The 18,268-nt window shown below is 45.4% G+C and overlaps 1 protein-coding gene across 12 annotated transcripts in view; it reads right to left on the reverse strand.

Annotated features, from left to right (window-relative positions):
* The window catches only part of TIAM1 (TIAM Rac1 associated GEF 1), a 155,789-nt gene that overhangs the window by 47,208 nt on the left and 90,313 nt on the right, over positions 1 to 18,268 (reverse strand). For 11 of the 12 annotated variants that reach the window (XM_084538657.1, XM_084538672.1, XM_084538674.1 and 8 more), the window contains 7 exons: positions 17,467 to 17,639; positions 13,294 to 13,518; positions 11,660 to 11,845; positions 9,105 to 9,251; positions 7,103 to 7,177; positions 5,903 to 6,073; positions 7 to 111 (listed from right to left, as the gene is read on the reverse strand). In XM_084538657.1, the coding sequence (XP_084394783.1) occupies positions 7 to 111; positions 5,903 to 6,073; positions 7,103 to 7,177; positions 9,105 to 9,251; positions 11,660 to 11,845; positions 13,294 to 13,518; positions 17,467 to 17,639 (1,082 nt within the window). Of the gene's footprint in view, positions 1 to 6; positions 112 to 5,902; positions 6,074 to 7,102; positions 7,178 to 7,372; positions 7,525 to 9,104; positions 9,252 to 11,659; positions 11,846 to 13,293; positions 13,519 to 17,466; positions 17,640 to 18,268 lie in introns of those variants that run through there. The other variant, XM_084538658.1, reaches the window with a different exon arrangement.

The raw sequence follows: 18,268 nt of genomic DNA on the forward strand, positions 1-18,268 counted from the left end.
CATTACCAATTCATAGATATCCTCTTCTGGCTTTGGTACGTAAAACTGAATCTGGTTTTCAATCAGGAATTTCAGACGCAGGTAGTGAGCGGAGTGATCCAGCTGGTGAGTCTGTCAGAAATGGAGAAGAAGCTTTGTAAGACAAGAGCAATGGCTCAAATTATCTATACTTAGAAAACGGCATGACATTCAGAGAGAAAAAGGTGGAGGTGCTCCAGCACCATCTGTCATAAGAGGACCGTGATCTCCTAACTCGAACAAGAATCCAAACCTTCTCCTCTTACCCAAAAGCAAGTGCTCATTTAACCTGCTCAAGACGTCAAGGACAGTGCTACTACTCTAAGCAGCCTCTTTGCTTCTGCTTATTTCACAATTCTGCTCTGTCTCAGGAATAAGCAAACGCTATTAAAGCAGAAGACTGGGAGCAGACCTTTTGTACACACAGTGAGTTTAGAAGGAAAAATTTTTCTGCTTGTTTTTTAGCATCTTCATAATTTAGCAAGTATATATGGTGTAGTAAATTTCAAGCAAGGTTATATAAAAAAATCTGTACGTTCTTTAAATTCAAAACAACCCAGGACACGCTGGCTTTAAGAGGCTAAAAGAAGCCGGGAGTTGTGTACTGGGTTACCTCCCAGTGGAAACAGGTCACACCATTTGAATGAATTAGTTATAATTAGCTGAGGATATGGCATTTGGTCTGGGAGATGTTAACGACCTTTCCTCAGCACGATTAATAAGCTCAATTGAAGCAGCGGTTAATGCAGTGTGTAATCAAACATGTTCAGAAGGGTGATAAACACAAAGAACGTCATTCAGGAGTTACTTGCAAAGTTCATAAACTGTTGACTAAAGCTGATGAAAAATCCAGAAGTGATTCACAGATAGAGCAGGTAAATTTAGCTCACTGCCACCTCTGAACTCCCATTATTATTCCATGCTTTGATACATCTGCCTTTTCATCTCGGATTAGCAAATTACCCAAATCTCCAAGGTTGCACTAAAAACAACATCTCGTCTGAAAATTCGTGCACAAATGTCACCGTTCCCTATTTGTTAGGTGTTGCCCTCGTGTTTTTTAAAGGCTCGCTTATCCGGTTGAAGCCAAGCTGATGATACACCGAGACTCAGCTGACTGATGAGACAGCCCAGATGATGAGTAATGCACACCGAGTGACCTGCAGAGAAGAGCACGCCCTGACTGAGCAAACTCTTCAGCAAGTATTCGGGGAACAGCGACCATTTTTGAACATCTGGATTAGGCAATGAACAAAAAATAGCCACCGATGCAAAAATAAAAGGCAGGTCTATTGCTGCACCCTACGTATTGCTGCATCCCGGTATGTCTGATTCAAAAACCAAATTATTCTTACATGAAACTGAGTACCTGAAATGGGATAAACCCCTGCAATCTGGACAAATGCCTAGTTCATTAAATAAGGAATCCGAAATCTATCAAAAGCCAAAATAAAGGAACTGCATGTGGGAGAGCCTCAGCATCTCCCAACTTTTTCTTTTTTGGTAAACATTTGGCCAGCCCTGCTCATTGTTTAATGACCATTTTTCCTAGTTTTGTCTCCTACATGCACATATATATGAACACCCCAGGAATTCCTGGGAAGCAGAATTGGTTGTAATTGTTCAGAAATTCTCCATAGGAATCCTAGTTCCGTTTCTGGTCAGATTAATTTAAGATCCCTAGACACAAACTGAAGAGCATCGTGCACATGAATTAAACAAAAACAGGGAGGAGACATAAAAACACAGATAGCACATCTGAAGACTGGAGGAAAAAGCCCATGATGAGTCTCACTGAAAGTTCGTGAAACACTTGAGCCATTTGAAGCAATTAGTGGGGAAAAAACGGTATGTGGAAAACCCATACTAGCAGAAAAATTAACCAGGCAACCTAACAGCCTGCTCCTGCCACTGAATTGAATCTTCTTGTGGTCTCCTGTGCTGAAGATCTCTCATGTCTTCTGCATTTCATACAGCTCCAGGTATGGCCAAGTGAAAGCCACCCAGCAAATGCCAGGTCAGCCAGACTTACGCTGTGTAATTAAGTGTAATTTAGCATAGCCCGGGGTTCGGTGAGAGCCCCCATCCACAGCTGTGTGTTTTATTGCTTCCAAACAGACCTCTGAATGCCTTCCCATAGCAGAGGACATCAGAGACACTTCTCGGGGTGCCTGAGGGCTAGTCAGGAGGCCAGCAGAGATCACAGCGTGTTATAGAGGGACATCAGTGGATCCAGCTCGGGGCCTCAAGGCACTCGGACACAAGATGCTGCAGGCTGGGAGCAGCCTCAGCTGCACTGGTGGGGCAGGTTGTGCTCACATCTACCTGCCCCGTGCTGTTCAGCCCCTGCCCTGATACTGTCCTAACAGAGGAGCCGTCCCCGCAGGCGAGTGGCTTCACCTACGCTTCCCGGCGGTCCTTGAAAGGGCTCCTGCTGGCTGTGATACCTGCATCAGGTGCAGGGACAGATGCTGATGCCTCTGATCTCACACCTGTCGGTCCTGCAGGGAGATTTGCTCGGGAGAAAATTGTGCAGGACGTTTTAGAGAGTAGGAGGGAGCTAAACACAAGATGACAGATGCTGCATGGAAGCTCCGAGCTACCCAGAGCAGGGCACTGCTGAAAGAGGCCACTGGATAAACCTCACGTAGCTTTTGAGACACTCATTTCTTCCAGGAAACACCACTGGCCATGGTGGATATTGCTGCATCCACTGCATTCACTGCACTGCATCCACTGCACTGCGGCCCCATCCGTGCCAGGAAACGGGAGTCATCCCCATTAAAGCTGTGATGCTGCAGCACATGAGCCAGAACATTTAGGTAATTAAAAATTGTACAGCTGCAGCAAGGCCTTGTCTGCAGCGAAATCTGACATTAGGAATTTTCAAATAGAGGCACAATTGTCTACTGAAGTGAAAGGAAAGGGTCCTCTTGAAGAGGAAACAGCCAGTCTGCCCTAAAAGCCATACTTTTCTCCCACTTTTTTTCCTGTTGCTGGTCTAGCTGCATCCATATGTGGGAAGGTGGGAGCAGAAACAGTGCAGCTTTAGTGATATCCATACCCTTTCAAGACCACCCAAAACACCTTTTAGCAGTACAAAGAAGCTGCTTGGTTTATTTATTTCTCTCCTAATAAGTCTGGCTATGTCTGGACTAAATTAAGCAAGTAACCCAATTTAAAGCCTAACCTGACAGCTCAGCCAGTGTGCTCTTGAAGCAGAATTTACAGGCTGGGGTGTGAAACAGTTCAACAGGCTCTGAGTGGCGTAGCAGGACGGCACACAGCCTGAGCTAGTCACCCACTTCAGCTCCCCGCCAGTTAAAGTGGGGACAGGCACCTCCTGAGGACCATTCAGCCTGACCGTAGACACATCCAAGGCAGCTGGATTCATCCCACTGCTTGACTCCTGTCTGGACAGGGACGTACAAGAAAGGCTGTATTTTTTCAGCTTGGTGTGGGAGGGACTTAGCACTGAAGTTACAGCATCGTGGAAACACGCTGGTGAGCCCGGCGTGTTACTCCGGCTTTGCACCTGTGTGGCCCGAGCCTTTTCTGCTGGAACACATCAGCTCCCAGTCAAAGCAAGCCCGCAGAGCATCAGGCTTAAGTCGCTGCCTGGAGACTTCTAGCACAGATCCAAAGAGCACGAGGAAATCTGCCTCTTGCCCCTCACGCCGTCTATTTCGGTAACAGTGGGAAAACAGCAGCTCTTTTGCTTCTCACTTTTTATACAGTTCAGGCAGAAGATGAAATGCCACGTGGTCTGCTATGCTCAGTTTCTGGTGTTATTCTCTCCATACTGCTCCTGCCTACATCCATATGCACTGTACGTGCTTCTACTCAGTTTTAAGACATAGCCTTATGCAAATTTTAGTAATTTGTACACACACGCTCACACCGATAGCTATTATCCAATGGAAACAACTTAATGCATCTATACTGATTTTTTGCCTTCCGAGAGATGCTATTAGTTAAATCTTAGGAGAAATATTCGAGAAACCACTTCAAAATATGCTTTAGACTCTCCTCCCACCAATCTTGAATCATAAAAGTGTCACAAAGCAGCCTCCAAAACCTAACTCACTGTATAATAACAAGCAGCAATGTTAGTATAAGAACACATTTTCTACAATGACTTGAGTGCACTTAATGTTCTCCAACAGAATAATCAAGCTCAGTTTAATAGCACAGATAGATTTAAGCACATCTACAAACATGAAGAGGTTTTATATGAAATGTAGATCTTGAAATGTTTACTGTACCAGAACTTGACTGGTTCTCAGATGGCAGATGGCAAACTGATGTGAAATGATGTGGATCAGATATTAAAGGGGGGAAAATGAGCTGAATGCAAGAGACAGAAGAAAGAGATCGATTATTAAAAGTGATAGAAAAGAAGGCATCCATCAGTGTTTTCCAGACTGAAAGCTCTTACAGAAAAGGAAAGAAACAGATAATAGCTGTTTAAAAAAGCAAACACTCACCCACCTCCCCATCTCCCTACACACCACCACCCACTACAACCGAAACACAGTGAGAGACCAGATCCTCAGCCGGTCGATACCGAAACCGATGGAGCTCCACCAATTTACTCCAGCTGAGGATGTGGCCCCCCGAGTTAATCACCCTTACCCAAAGGAAAATATAAGCCCTAAAAATAAATCATTACTAATAATGTGTCATCCAGCTTCCCTATTATGTCTCTCTCCAAAAATGTCAGCTTTCCCTGAATACAATGAAGAGCTTTCACAAGCTGCAGCAGCCTTTAATAGTGCACCTGGCAGAGAGATAAGCACACTGTGTAATTACTCCAAACAAACGCCTTGCTCTCACCTTCCCTCTCTTTGGAAGCACATGCAACATGTTCTAGAAGTCCCCAAAGTTGGGCTCCTAACAGCAATAAATGTTTTCTTTTCTCGTGCTGTTGTTGTTGTACAAAAGAGGACTCACTTTTCAGAGCAGCACGTGACACGAGTTGGGTCTAGTTTGCAGTCAGCTGGGTAGTGGAAAACAGACATTATGTGGATGCCAGAACTGAAAGCTTGTATTTAATTTGTCAAAGCTTTAAACTTCTCTGCTGAGACATAGCTGTTTTTAATGGCCAAACGTCTGATATTTCATCTCGCAAAGAAATCCAGGTGTTTTTTCTGCAGATAAAAGCTTTCTTCTCGCTCCCCTCCCACCACCTACACGAGGCGAGTCTGTCTCCGCAATGCAGACAGCGAACACCGGCACCTTCTCCCACTCCTGGCACTGCTGCTTCTCTGTGCCTTCCTCCCTCACACCAAGCAGAGAGGGGAAGCAGAATGGGGAAGGAGGGAAGGAAGAACAGCACCTGGGAACAGGGTGGCCTGGGAGAGATCAGCCTGCTTGTCTGGTGGCGGAGGAAAGACGTTATGGAGGGGCTGGTGGAGTTGGGGGCACTGGGATGGTCGAGAGAGCATGGGGCAACTGCATGACTCCAGCAAAAGGAAGCAGGATGGGGGACAGGGGCTGGGATGCTGGGGGAAAGAGAAAGGAGAAGGGTCCTGTGCACAGCTTGGCCTCTGGTGAAGGGAGAGAGGGTGGGTGGGTGGGTGAGAGGCAGCAGCACCAGTGGGGCAGGGCGTGAAGGCACTTCAGAGACTCACGCACAGTGCCTGGAGTGCAAAGGGCAAAAATCAACCCGCCTTCCTCTCCTCACACCCAACTGTGTTTGTCCTATGTGGTGCTGGCGTGATTTTACATAAAAATTCGGTGTAATTCACATTTCTCATCTAACATACTCAAGCAGGGGAGAAAGTCACTGTAAGGCTTAACCAAAAGGACTCAACTCAAAGCGCTCAGGGTTGTAGGGTTGTAGGCATTCTGCCCTGCTCCAGGGCAGGCTGGCAGCCTTTACCTTGCAAATCATTTCCAGCACATCTCGCGTGGTGTCCCCAGGGCGGATGACAGTCAGGGCAGGCTGGTTGTTGGGCAGGCAGAACCAAGACGGCGTGAAATACTCGTGAACCCAAATATCACAGTCGGGATTGTGCTGATGGACACTGCTCAGCGCCACTTCTTTTTCCCTCTAAACAGACAAAATCCATTATGACTAAAAGAGCCAAGTAAGAGCTCCTTCTGCATCAGTTACAAGTGCAAGGAACATTACATGCTGCATAAAAAAAGCCCTCCTGTAAGTGAAGACATTTTATTCATAAACCTAGATCGAAGGCTTGTCTGGACTGGCAAACTTTGCAGTTTTACCTGAGCAGTATAAAGTCTGCCTTCCCGTGCCACCCACACAGCTAAGCTGGTGCAAAGTGTGTATCCTGGGATTTCACCCTATGGCTACTGGGAATGCTAGGAATGCAACAAAAAATAATAATGATAAAAAGAGCTTTAAAATTAAAACTTTGCACTTTATCTCCTAGTAAACCAATCCAAGGCCAACAAAACTGATGTAGGTGCTGCATGTCCTGTGCCTAGCAATGGCAAAGCAGCAAATCTTAGCATTTATTTTGATTTTCCTGTCTTTTCTACATCCGTGTTATACTACAAGCTATAAATCTCCATGAAGTGATGAAGCTGCAGAATTGCTATTTGCTTCAAGTGGGCTCATGCAGCTAAATCCATATTCACTACATGAAGAATGTGCCCCTTAGCACTGTCTTAATGCTGTTTTATAGTTGGCTTTCTCTGGGGAAAGAGAAAGCAGTTGTAATTGTTTCTACAAACGCAGAAGCTCACAGAAGCACGAGAAAACAAACCAGAAAACTCTGTGCTTCATAGTTGCAATAACCCTAAATTATGAAAATCCCATATGGTCACCATAATAAGCTATTTCCCAGAGCCAGCGGAGTCTGGTCCTCCTGTGGGAAGGCACCTCCCTGGTGTGCAACACCAACACTCCTCTGGGCCTGGCACCCCTCTCTGTGCTCATGATGCCAAGCACAGTGAATGCTTGACCATGGGAAATCAGCTCAGACTGCCCTACAACACACAGAGGATCCCTCTCCCTTCCCTTCCCTTCCCTTCCCTTCCCTTCCCTTCCCTTCCCTTCCCTTCCCAGGGCTCCATGTTCCCTCTTACATCCCAGAATCAATGCTGCTGCGTTTACCTTGCCATCTGGGACCGTGTCGTCAAAGATTCCTTCGAGGGATTTCTTTACTGAATCAACTCCTTCACCAAACACCTGAGGAACAGAGCAACTCTGTTTTAAAACGCAAACAAACCTCTGCACCATCTGCAGGACAAGACTAAGGCCTGACTTGATTGAACCACTGCATCATAAGGGTTGGGGGCAAACAATGTACCCGATACCCAGCATGGAAATCAACCCAAAAAATGTAAGCATTCATCTCAAAAACAGAAAAAAAAAGGAAAATACCAGCTTGTTAAAAAGGATGGGGAGCGCACTGTAGGCTGGTTGCTGGGCACCACACTGAAAGATGAGATGTCGATTGTGCTTAGTGGTCTGTCACTGGCTTACTATGTAGGGCTGGACAGATTTTATCTCCTTTTGTGTTCAGTTTCCCCATCTGGAACAGGGTGGGGGACTGCACGGGACTGTACCAGGCAGGCACCCAACGAGGCACACCTGCAAAACCCAGCTTGCCCTTTGCACAGCTCTAAATTAGCTGCAGCTGAGCGTAGGGGAGAACAATAAGGTTTTTGCTACAGCAGATACTTAAGCTTACAGCTCAGAAGTTAAATTTTACAGCTCTACGTCACCACAGGTTTATGATCAAGTTGCTGGTTTTGACTGTGAACTATACTGTACCTCAAACGAAGCAGAAACAGGTCACCTCACTTAGAGAATTTACAGTTTACAGCCTCAGCTTTGGGAATAATTGCACACTACTGCGCAAGCGCAGGCGAAAAGCATTCAGACTTTATATTTAGGCATTCCACTGCTTTCTCAAAACTTCACTTTTTGTTTGACTCTCTCCGGCATGACTTTTCGTTAACCTGGAACAAAATCCCTTTTCATGCCTGGGAGTACTGGAGGAGTTAGGGGGCTGAGGCTGGGGGCAGGGACAGGAAGCATGAATGCATTTATCCCCGCTGGAAGGAAAAAAAAAAGTGTCACAGAGTGAAGACACAGCACAGGAAGGACCCTAGCTCAGGACAAGAGATTGTGCTTGATGTGGGGAAATTAAGCACAAAGCAAGAGGGATGCCTCAGCACCAGCGCAAAGAATTGAGAATGTGCTCACAGAGGCATCTGGTACTTCCCGGTGAAGCCCACAGCTTTTGCTCAGGCATTACATATTAGTTGAACTTTTAATGTCTCGCTCAAAACAAGCTCAACAATTTTACAGCATTAATCTCTGCTAAACAAAACAAACACCCACTGGTGCTTTAAAAGAAAGAAGGAGTAATCACAGGGCACGGAACAAAACAGGTCCCGAGCGTTCCCCCCCAAAAAAAAGTGAAAGAAGACAAAGAAAAGGCAACATTTCCTGCAATTAGATGAGGTATGGCTCTCAAAAACTGAAAGCTGTAATTAGAGATGTTTGGAAAGAATAACAGGGAAGTACCTTCCTAGCACACTGAAACACATTTTCTAGAGAAATATCTGGGGAGTGACTGGGTAGAAACTTTTCACCTTTAGCTTTTTAAAAATTCAAAGCAAAACAGTGACTGTCCCTACTAAATACAAGGGGTTTTGTTGCTTTACAAAGTTTTCCCCAAACTCAGCTACATTTAAAATATTCTACAAACTCCTATTTTGGACTTAAAGAAACAAACTAGTCTCCACTTTTTTTTTTTTTCCTTCCAAAGCTGTCTGGTTTATCCTGTTGCCTTGTTACTCCTGAGTTTAAGAGAACGGCAAAAGCTGAAGCAACAGAAATGCAACAGGAGTAACGCAACCCAGTCAGCAAAAAAAAGGTATAAATCCAAAGCTCGTTTGAACAGGAGCTGCTGTATACTTATCTGTAATTACCGTCACTGATTTTTGAAGAGGATGTGGAATGTGACGACTCCACACCGTGGAAGATTAAGCAAGTTGAAGGTTGGCTGTGTGTGTGCTTGATGAAAGTGATTCTCTGCATGAACTATAATGCATGCTAACAAGTCAGCCTTGAAACTAACACCTCAAAACTTCCACGTGCTTACCTGATTGATGCTCGGCCTCCCTTGCTTTTTCTTCGAGGTAGTATCCAGCCCCCAGAGAGAAGAAAACCTGCTTCTCCTCTTACTGGCAGATCTGGACATGGCCTGTGTCCGTCTCCTCACTCCAGACTCCCCGGTGCGAGCCGCCACCTGTCAATGCCACATGGTTTGCAAATCAAAGGTTGCAGCATCCCACAGCACCATCCCTTACATAAGCTAACATTGGAATAGCCTTAAAAAAAGGCAAACGCTGTAGCAATAACGTAGCAACGCACAACGGGGACTAGCTTGATGCTGCCAGGCTACTTCCTTCTCCCTGCAACATAACTCTTTTCTTCCAACATCAAGAATTAAAAATTAAAAGGGAGAGCACCGCACGTTTCTTGGCATTTAATATGAGGTATTTCAAAGCAGCCTACTCAGCACAGAGCAAAGCCTCAGCACCAGTAAAAGTGTTTGTTTTGTTCTGTTTGTTTGTTTTTTAACTTTATTTTATAATGAGGTTTCAGAGCTGGACACACAAAACCTGAGATTTCAAAACTTATCTGCTGCTTCCAAAAAGCTTGGTCTTTCTCCTTGCCCTTTCCTGTGAAAGCACTCTGGGCATCCTGGAACTGACTCACTACTTTTACAAGGCCTGATAAAGGTCTGCAAATAGCTCAGGGTATTTAAAACCTTCATTTCCTCACTGATACCCAACTGTGGGAAGAGTGGGCAAAACACAGGAAGAAAAGGGAGCTGAAATGCCCCTTTGGATTAGAGCAGTGTTAACTGCCTGGGTACTTGAAAACTGGCCTGTGGCAGCCCCTTCAGAGGGGAAAGCCGTTTGCCTTCACTGACACCAAATATTTGGGGAGCTGTTTCCCAAATAAGGAAGCTCTGGTAGAAATGACTGCTACATTACTCAGAGGTGAAGCGTTTAGGCCAAAGTTGAAGCAGATTTCCCATCCAGAGGTGGGATCAGGACAGTGAGCTCCTCTCTTGTGAAAAAGGGAGTGTTAAGAGCGATGGCAGGTATGAACGGAGCAAAAGGCGAAGCTAGACAGACAGACAGACAGGCAGACCCACCCTGCAGACTTGGCCCTGCACTTCCTGGAACGCCTTTGTACTCGATTCCCACACCCGAAACTACCGAAATGCGACTGTCATTTGGCAGCCCCAGCTGGAACAGCCAAACCTCTGAGTGATGCCCCAAGCTAAGGAGCTGAAGAACTGGTTGTTTGGGTGCAGAAGACACAAAAAAAAACGTGTAAAGTTGGGAATAACAGAAGGCTAGCCCAGGTATCCAGGGAACTGTCACCGGATGAGTAATGGTGAGCCTTGCTCAGGAACGTTGAGAAATCAAGGAAAAGGAGAACTCAAACACAACTGCGAGCTTCCCCATTTCCCCATTTCTCCTCATGAGAGGTTTCTTAGCTGTACCAGGGACGTTGTGCAGAGGCACCAGGAAGACTGAGCACATCCTTGGCTAATGCACTGAAGAGTATCTTCAGGCGAGCTGGGGATGCCGTGCTATCAGCACGCAGCATCCAGCTGGAGCCTGAGACTTCGCTGCACCAAATCCGCGCTATCGAGGGCAAAAGGGGACACGAGAGCTTGCTGCAAGTAAAGAAAGCACGTGTCTTTTCCAACACGACACATTCAAAACGTTTTTTCTCGCTTGGCTCTCAAGAGACACCAGCATGAAGAGGCAGACTGTTTTTCAGGCTAACACTCAGTGCTTTGCTAGATGCAAAAAAACAAGCACAAATGTAAATTACAGCCCGCCACTTAAAAAAAAATACATAAATCCACTAGCAATTATCAAGATGATGACGCTAATCTTTTCATATATAAAAGAATAAAACGCCCCTGACTGAATTACAGCTCTGGATTCAATTGATGGGTACAGCTGACATCTACAAGACAACAGTGGAGCTCAGCTATTTCTGTGAAGCTCCAGGAGCCCAAGCCGAAACTACAGGAACATAATTTAAATTCATTAAAAACTCACCACTGCGCAATACATTTCCCCGTATTTCTCAAAGCTGGGTTGTTACATGATTTAAACAACCATTTTCAACATTATTTGCCATGCCATAAATAACGGAGAAGAACATTTCCCCTCCCTTGTGGAGCATCAGGTGTTGATCACTGGAGACAGGATATTAGACTAATTGGTCAGTAGCTTCATCCATATGGTAGAAAGCAAGCCATGCCCGAGACAGGCTAAGCCAAGGCATGCTGAGAGCCTCAGGAAGACTCCCATTGACCTCACAGGGTTTTTGGATCAAGCCCATGAATGTGAACATTAGAGATGAGCCCACTCTTGTGACAGGAGGAGCTGTTTCTAGAAAGCATGTTTATATTGCAGAGGTGAAATCAAAATCATCCATTTAGGAGAAACACAGTTCTTCCACTTTCATAAGGCCATGGCTTGCAAGTACCTGCCTGTTAGTTCCTACCCAGGGCTCACCCCACAGGCACAGACTGCTGTTTGTCAACTCCATCTTTGTACCGGGCACGTGAAGCCACCTGCAGGTTGGCAAAGATGACCCCTGGCCTCTGCTCAGACTTACCAGGGCGTGGAACGAAGAGACTGAAAAGATTCCAAGACGGCCCATTGCAACTTTAGTCGGACGGCTGGCAAAAGCAAGCAGTCTTTTAGGGTTTGGGAGCTCCCCTCCTTGGAGACTAGCCAAGTAACAGCGGTACCGAAATAGATCCATCTGGAACTGCTCGAGATTCTGTTCCCAAACGAAAATCTGCATACAGCAAAGATTGAGTGAGATGCAGAAATGGAGAGAAGGAAGAACACAGTTGTAAATATCTTGAAAAAAGTCTACTGTTCCCAGCAATATATCTTTTTTTTTACCAGTGGTGATCTCATTTTCAAATTAAAGAAACTTTGATTCACCTTCTTTCTCACTCTCCCCTACCCTCCCAATCCCCAGAAGGATAAAAATATTTTTTAAAAAGTTTTCATTAGATGTTAAACAATTTTTTTATGTTCAAGGCAAAAATCTTCTCCTAGGACAACGGCCCCTTTGATACAAAGCTAATTAATAGGATTAAAATTCCATATTTAATTTTCTTTGTATTCCACGATTCTCTTCTGAGCAGTCCTAAGGGTCCTTTCATGCATCAACGGCAGCTGAGAAACAAAAAGACCCAGAAACACCCAATTCCACCAACAGAGCACCCCAAACCAGCAGCTGCAGCAGCAGCACTGCTGTAAGCATCAACGGAGCTGGCTACACTTGAAAAAGTGCAGTACACTGGGAATAATTAATCTTATCAGTGGAAGAGCACTGTAATCAGTCTGTGTGAGGACTTATTTAAATAATTCAAATTGCTGATCGGAAACAGTTTCAAAGTGTTTAGAAAAACTCCGTTATGTAAAACGAGAGACCGCTTTGCCCTCTCGCTGTGACTGACAGCTTTTGAGAGGAGCCCTGTGAGCGGTGGCAAGCATCTCCCCCCTCTCTCACGGGCGTCTAGGCCTTACAAAATCTCTTCAGCTTAGCACGTCAGGGCCCTGGCCACTCCCTATAGTTTGCATTACAGGCACATTTGGCAGCCGTGGTAAAAGAGCTACAAACTAATGAAGCAGGCACCATATGTTAGTTTCCTAAAATAAGGTGCCGCTGCAACAGTGGGAGAGACATCTGCTCTAGGCTCTCTGCTTCTCAAACACAACTACGCTGTCCACTTGAAGTCAGAGAGAACGGTCCCAAGGGGCAGCGAGCGCTGCAGCCACGAGGCCAGCGCAGACCCTGACAAGGAGCAGAAAGCAGGGATGGCCTCTTCATCCCATCTGCCCCTGGAAGAGCCAGCCTCTTCCACGCTGAAGATAATGCCAACTGCAGCACTTGCTGGTCTATGACCAGTTGTTCCCAACAACATTCTGACGTGTGGTAGCCTCTTTACTCCCCAAAGCCCTCACTCAACCTCTGCACAGCTGGCCAAATCCCTGGTTTTGTTGTTTGTTTCCTCTGCTGTACCTTAGCACACGTTGTTTGGAGAAACGGTGTGGCTAGGGCAGCTGGCACCACCATCCTGCCCACACACGTCCTGTCTGCTCAGGGGAGCTCTGCCAGCACACACGTGGGGTAGAGAGTGAGCAGACAGATGTGCTGCTAATCTGAAGAAGGCCCTAAACATTTGCTGGCCCTAAACATTTGGGGCATTTCCCATAAGCAAGCAAGATTACTTGATCCAGTATGGTCTTCTTCTTCTTGGAGTCCGTCACTGAGGACAGCTGCATTTCACCCATTTTCTTCATCTTCTCATCCATATCGATCTTCTGCTCCAGCTTCTTTATCTCCGTTTTCAGGAGCTTGACGGTGTCCTCTTTGTGATGCTGCCTTGCCACTGCAGTTGCACAGGCGGAATGGATCGCGGTGATCCAGTTCTCGAGCTCCGTCTGGCTAGAGGTCTGAAGAGAAGGGAAGAGGGGAAAAGAAGTCAAGATCCTCTTTGCAACTGATTGGAGATTAACAAACGCAATTCCGAGGAGTTCCCTTTCCCTTTGATCTTAAGAATGAAAGCCTTAAATCCACTTACGAGAGAAGTAATAAAAGACCTTCATTCTTGAACAGGCCGTGTTTAGCCTAGCACCAGGCACTCAGCACCCAGAATTACACCTAGATCTGCATCTTGCAGCTGTACAGTGTTTTCCAGCAAGTTCTTAGGAATTACTTTCCTTGTTCAATGCAGTGTTGCCAGAACTTGTAGCTCATCATTTAATTACATCTTCTAAACTCTCAGTTCCTTAAAGCAGAAAATGCTGCAGTCTATGTGCTCTTCACAGTACGGAGAGCTTATCTGGCATGCAATGGTTAATAATAAATTAATGGCATAAAATCTGACCGTGATATCTGTTACCGACTTTATTATGATGCAGACAGAGAAGCTTTCCCCTTCTGAAGATCCCAAAGCTCTCTGAAGATGACCCTATTATTATTAAAGTCGAGTTCATCATAATTTTTATGGCTCTGGCACTGTCCCTTCCCAAGCATGTGCATGATAGTTTGGGAAAGGGGAGCTCTTAGGCTGGGGCATGGGACACCATTAAGTTTTTCTGGAAGAGCGATATTCTGATTAGAGGCTTTTGACACAGAAAGAAAAATACTTCAAAGCATTCCTTTTCCAGACTTTCAAAATAAAGCATAAATCTTCTCAGCCTTCTTGCTAAACCTCAGTCCTTTTTACAGTGCATTGTAAAACAAAATTTACAGCCAACTCAGGGTTGCAGCAGACTTGCTCTGAGAGTCAGCTTTTCGCAGTAATCATACCAGTACTTGGCTCATGGCTGCAGAAGTAGCAAGGTGCCAAACCACCTTGTTCTAATTAAACTTTCTGATGATACCTGCTCTATAAATAGGCAGCACAGTATGACTCCTCCAGTTGCTAGCATAGATGAAGAAGGTCATCCTCACAGCTCTCCTTGCAGTCACAATTAACGGCAAAGGCTGTGCCTTCCTGAAGCCAAGGAGAGACTCCCACGGAAGCACAGCTCTGGAAATCACTTATGTCCAGACCAGAAATCGGGATGATGTTCCCCAGACTTCTGTGGGACAAAGTAGGTGAAGCACACCTGTCTGAGAAGTACAGTGCCTTCCTTCACTCAGATTAGGAGTCCTAAGCAGAAGACAGGGTCTATACCAGAAAGTCTGCTCTTCTACTCCTGTTTTTCTTGTCTTCTGTTGGCACCATACAAAGAATGTTGCTTAAATTGGGCAGGCTTCCTGCCCAGGTAGTACTACTAACAGGACTCATTTATAGATGGAGGCTTACAAGGTCTTACTGCCAATGCTGAAGACATACTGAGCCCTCCTTGCCGAGGAGTTTCAGCTGAAATTAGAGAAATATTTGCAGAATGGATTATACTTTGCCTACAGTCAGACGGTGAAACTTAGCCCCTCCTAGAGGAGAGGGTGCTACTGGAGTTGTAATGAGATGGTATGTTTTGTTAGCTCCTGGCACAATCATAACAGCAAGAGGTCATATTTTTATTTTATTTTCAAATATTATCTGTATGTTAGATTAGTTTTCATCTGGGCTTCCTTGGGGGAGGGAAAAAGAAGGATCTGGAAAGGATTTTAGGAGCTGAAGACCCTTCTGGCAGATGAGTAAGCAAGGGGAATCACTGCTTCTCAACGGAACAGACCACATCAACAAGCTGCAAACATCTGATACACAAGTATGTGGTGTCACAAGTTGCTCGAGCTCCTGGAAAATACATGTGACATCTGCAAGTAATGGATTTGTGTAGGCATGATGAGAACTGACTGAGCAAGGAATAATAGTGTAGGAGGTATGTGATGTCTCTAGGTGCAATGCAGTGGGAAGGCTTGTTACAAGATGTCCAATATCTGTACGCATCATAAAGTAACCCTATTTTTCTCCCGAACTATACAGTCTGCACAGAACTGAAAGAGTCTTGTTCAAGTCTGGGGTGCCTCTTCAACACAACCACTACTACAGCCCTGTGGGGATGTACGGGTATGACATTAGTAGTTAATAACACTGCTGAACAGCCACACATGCTTTGGCTGCTCCGCGCACAGCGGAGCAAGCCCTACAGCACCGTCGCTCACACTTTATTTCCACCACTATGGCTGATCTCCCCAAATTCATCCCTTCTTCTGCTTCTGCTTCATTAGAGTTGCATGGGTTTCACGACAGAGCAGACTCATCAAGAAAAAAATTCCACAAGGCAATCTATATTATTGCTTTTCATTTGAAAAGGTTCGTTTTTGCTCTTTCCCACAAAACTATGTAAAAATCTACCCATGACATAATGACACGGGGATTTTAATGAATAAGAAGGCTGTCTGTTGCCACAAAAGAAAGGTACTGAATGTGACATTTTCACTATTTTGCATCTACCGGCATTACTTTTATGACAATTACGGTTTTTCCTTGGAAAACAGCAAGGAAAAAAATTTACAACTTGTATTAGTAGACCAGGAGGAGGTGGTGTTTGATGGCATTTCCAATACATACCGAGAGCATAAACACCATGCTTACTTCCTAGGTGAAGCTCTCCAGATGGCAAAAAACATTTACCCTCTCCAAGAAAGGCAGGAAGTAAAAAGGGACAATGAAGGATTCTACTCTTGGGTAAGGAAGAATCAGACTGAGGCAGCAGAGAAGCAAGTCCACAAAATGAAAAAACAATTAAAAAAAAAAATCAGTGTGCAATCAGATAGTCATTCTCTTTGATACATAAGCTAGCATCACCTCCTGAGTCAGCAAGGATTTTTATTTTACACTAGTTCAAGAATCTAGCCTCTTGTTTAAGACAGCTGAGAGGATCTGTTGAGTAATTTTAAAGATTTGGTCTGGGATGCAGTGGGGTGATGTCGGGAGGGCGTATCCTACAACAGAGAAATTCTACTTAAAGAAGGCAAGAAATTTTACATTCACAGTCACTGGAAATGGAAATGAATAAATAAGGGATCCCTCCAGTTAAGAACATTAAATCCAAAGATGAGGAAATGGCATCATCTCAACACAGGCTGGCAATTACAAATAAGAGCATTACAACTTGACTAGTGACAACTTGCAATAAGAAAGTGGAATGCCCCCCCCTAAAAATCGCTCAAGAAAATCTAGTTACCAAAAAGAAAAATTGTTCTTAGTGAAATACATCAGTTAATGCTTGGTCTTTGATACTGAGTTCTGCATACTTACTCTACGAAAGTCAGACATTTCTATTTTCTGATTTAAAAACAAAACCAAACCAACATTCCCATTCAGCGTGCTGTCAAACATCAGCACAACGCTGCCTGACGTCTGCATGAAGAAGGAACAACTGGATCCTGCACAGCCATCAGGAATGAAAAACACATCTGGAGTTTCAAACACCCCCTCATGCTCAAAAAGCCTCTTGGTCATGTAAACCCCCTGAGTCTCTCTCCAAGGTCCCACCTTCAACATATGTCTCTTTCAAGACACAGAAATGTGACGGCAGTTAAGGAACTGTTCTGTTTCCTAGATGATAACTGGCCTGAACTGTGTGTGGTCTATAACCACGCTGCCAAACAATGCAGAATTCCCCAATTTTTACAGGGATGTATGATTTTTTCTCAATTCTTACTTTGCACCGACCATCTATACAAACAGGGTCCTGTCAGGCTATAAAAACAGCAGATCTGACAGTGATTCATTCACATGTGGTGTTGGGTCTCTTGTCCGGCCTTTACAGAATCTATTGTGTCCTTCCTCTTGCACTGCCAGAGGAAAATCCCAGACCTACTGGAGTCAGCAGGATTTTTCCACTGATTTGAGTCAGAGCTGAGATGTCCTCCCTGGTCTGTGGGATGAAGGAGAGAGAGAAAAAGAAAACAACGATGTAAAATGCTCGACCTGAACCAACCTGGAAAAGGAAAGCGTCCCCAAGGGAATTGCTGAGACAGAAAACAAAGTCCTTCTTGGGGTGTTCAGGTACCGCTTGCACGATGCTGTTTTCCACCCAGACAGCGTGCTTTGGGATGCTGTTGTGGTCAATGCCAGATCTGCCGTCGGTCTCATAAAAAAACAACGTGCATCCTAGAAGAGACAAACAGATATTAGTAAGCAGCACATTGAAATGCAACAGTCACCCTGCATCTATTCAGTGCTAAAACTTGGGACTGTAAACCATCCGTCAAACTGTCGCGGGGCTGAGCGAGGATTTGTCAGGGCCTGTTCGGGCTGTCAGCCCCGCAGCAGAGCGCACCGGCAGCGGCCCAGCTGGCCCCTCACACCGCCAGCCTCGCGGTGGATCCACCTGAACCCCAGAGGAGCCATTTTGTTTGCCCCACGACTGCTAAAACAGTGGCAGACGTGAGCAAGGAAGGTCACGGGCAGTCATATACAGCCCTGGATGAGAAATGTAGTTAAAAATCCCTCTAAGGGGGTTGTCCACCTCCTTGCTGTCCCGTGAGGAGACCGAAAGGGAGATGCAGGCTGCGAGCTGGCCCTGCTGAGCAGCCAGGCCCCCGGCAAGCCTCAGCGCCCTGCCTCAGCCTCCTGCAGCTGCTGCTTACCGCAGTCCCTCGAAGGCAAAACTCGGGCTGCTTAATTACTGTATGCAGATGAATAACTGGAAGAAAAATGGACTGGAATGAGCTGTGCTCACTGCAAGACTGACGTACACACACACACACAAAAAAAATAATCCTTATTGTAACATTTCA

Source organism: Aythya ferina, assembly GCF_964211825.1.
Source record: "Aythya ferina genome assembly, chromosome: 1".
In the NCBI taxonomy this organism is placed as follows: Eukaryota; Metazoa; Chordata; class Aves; order Anseriformes; family Anatidae; genus Aythya; species Aythya ferina.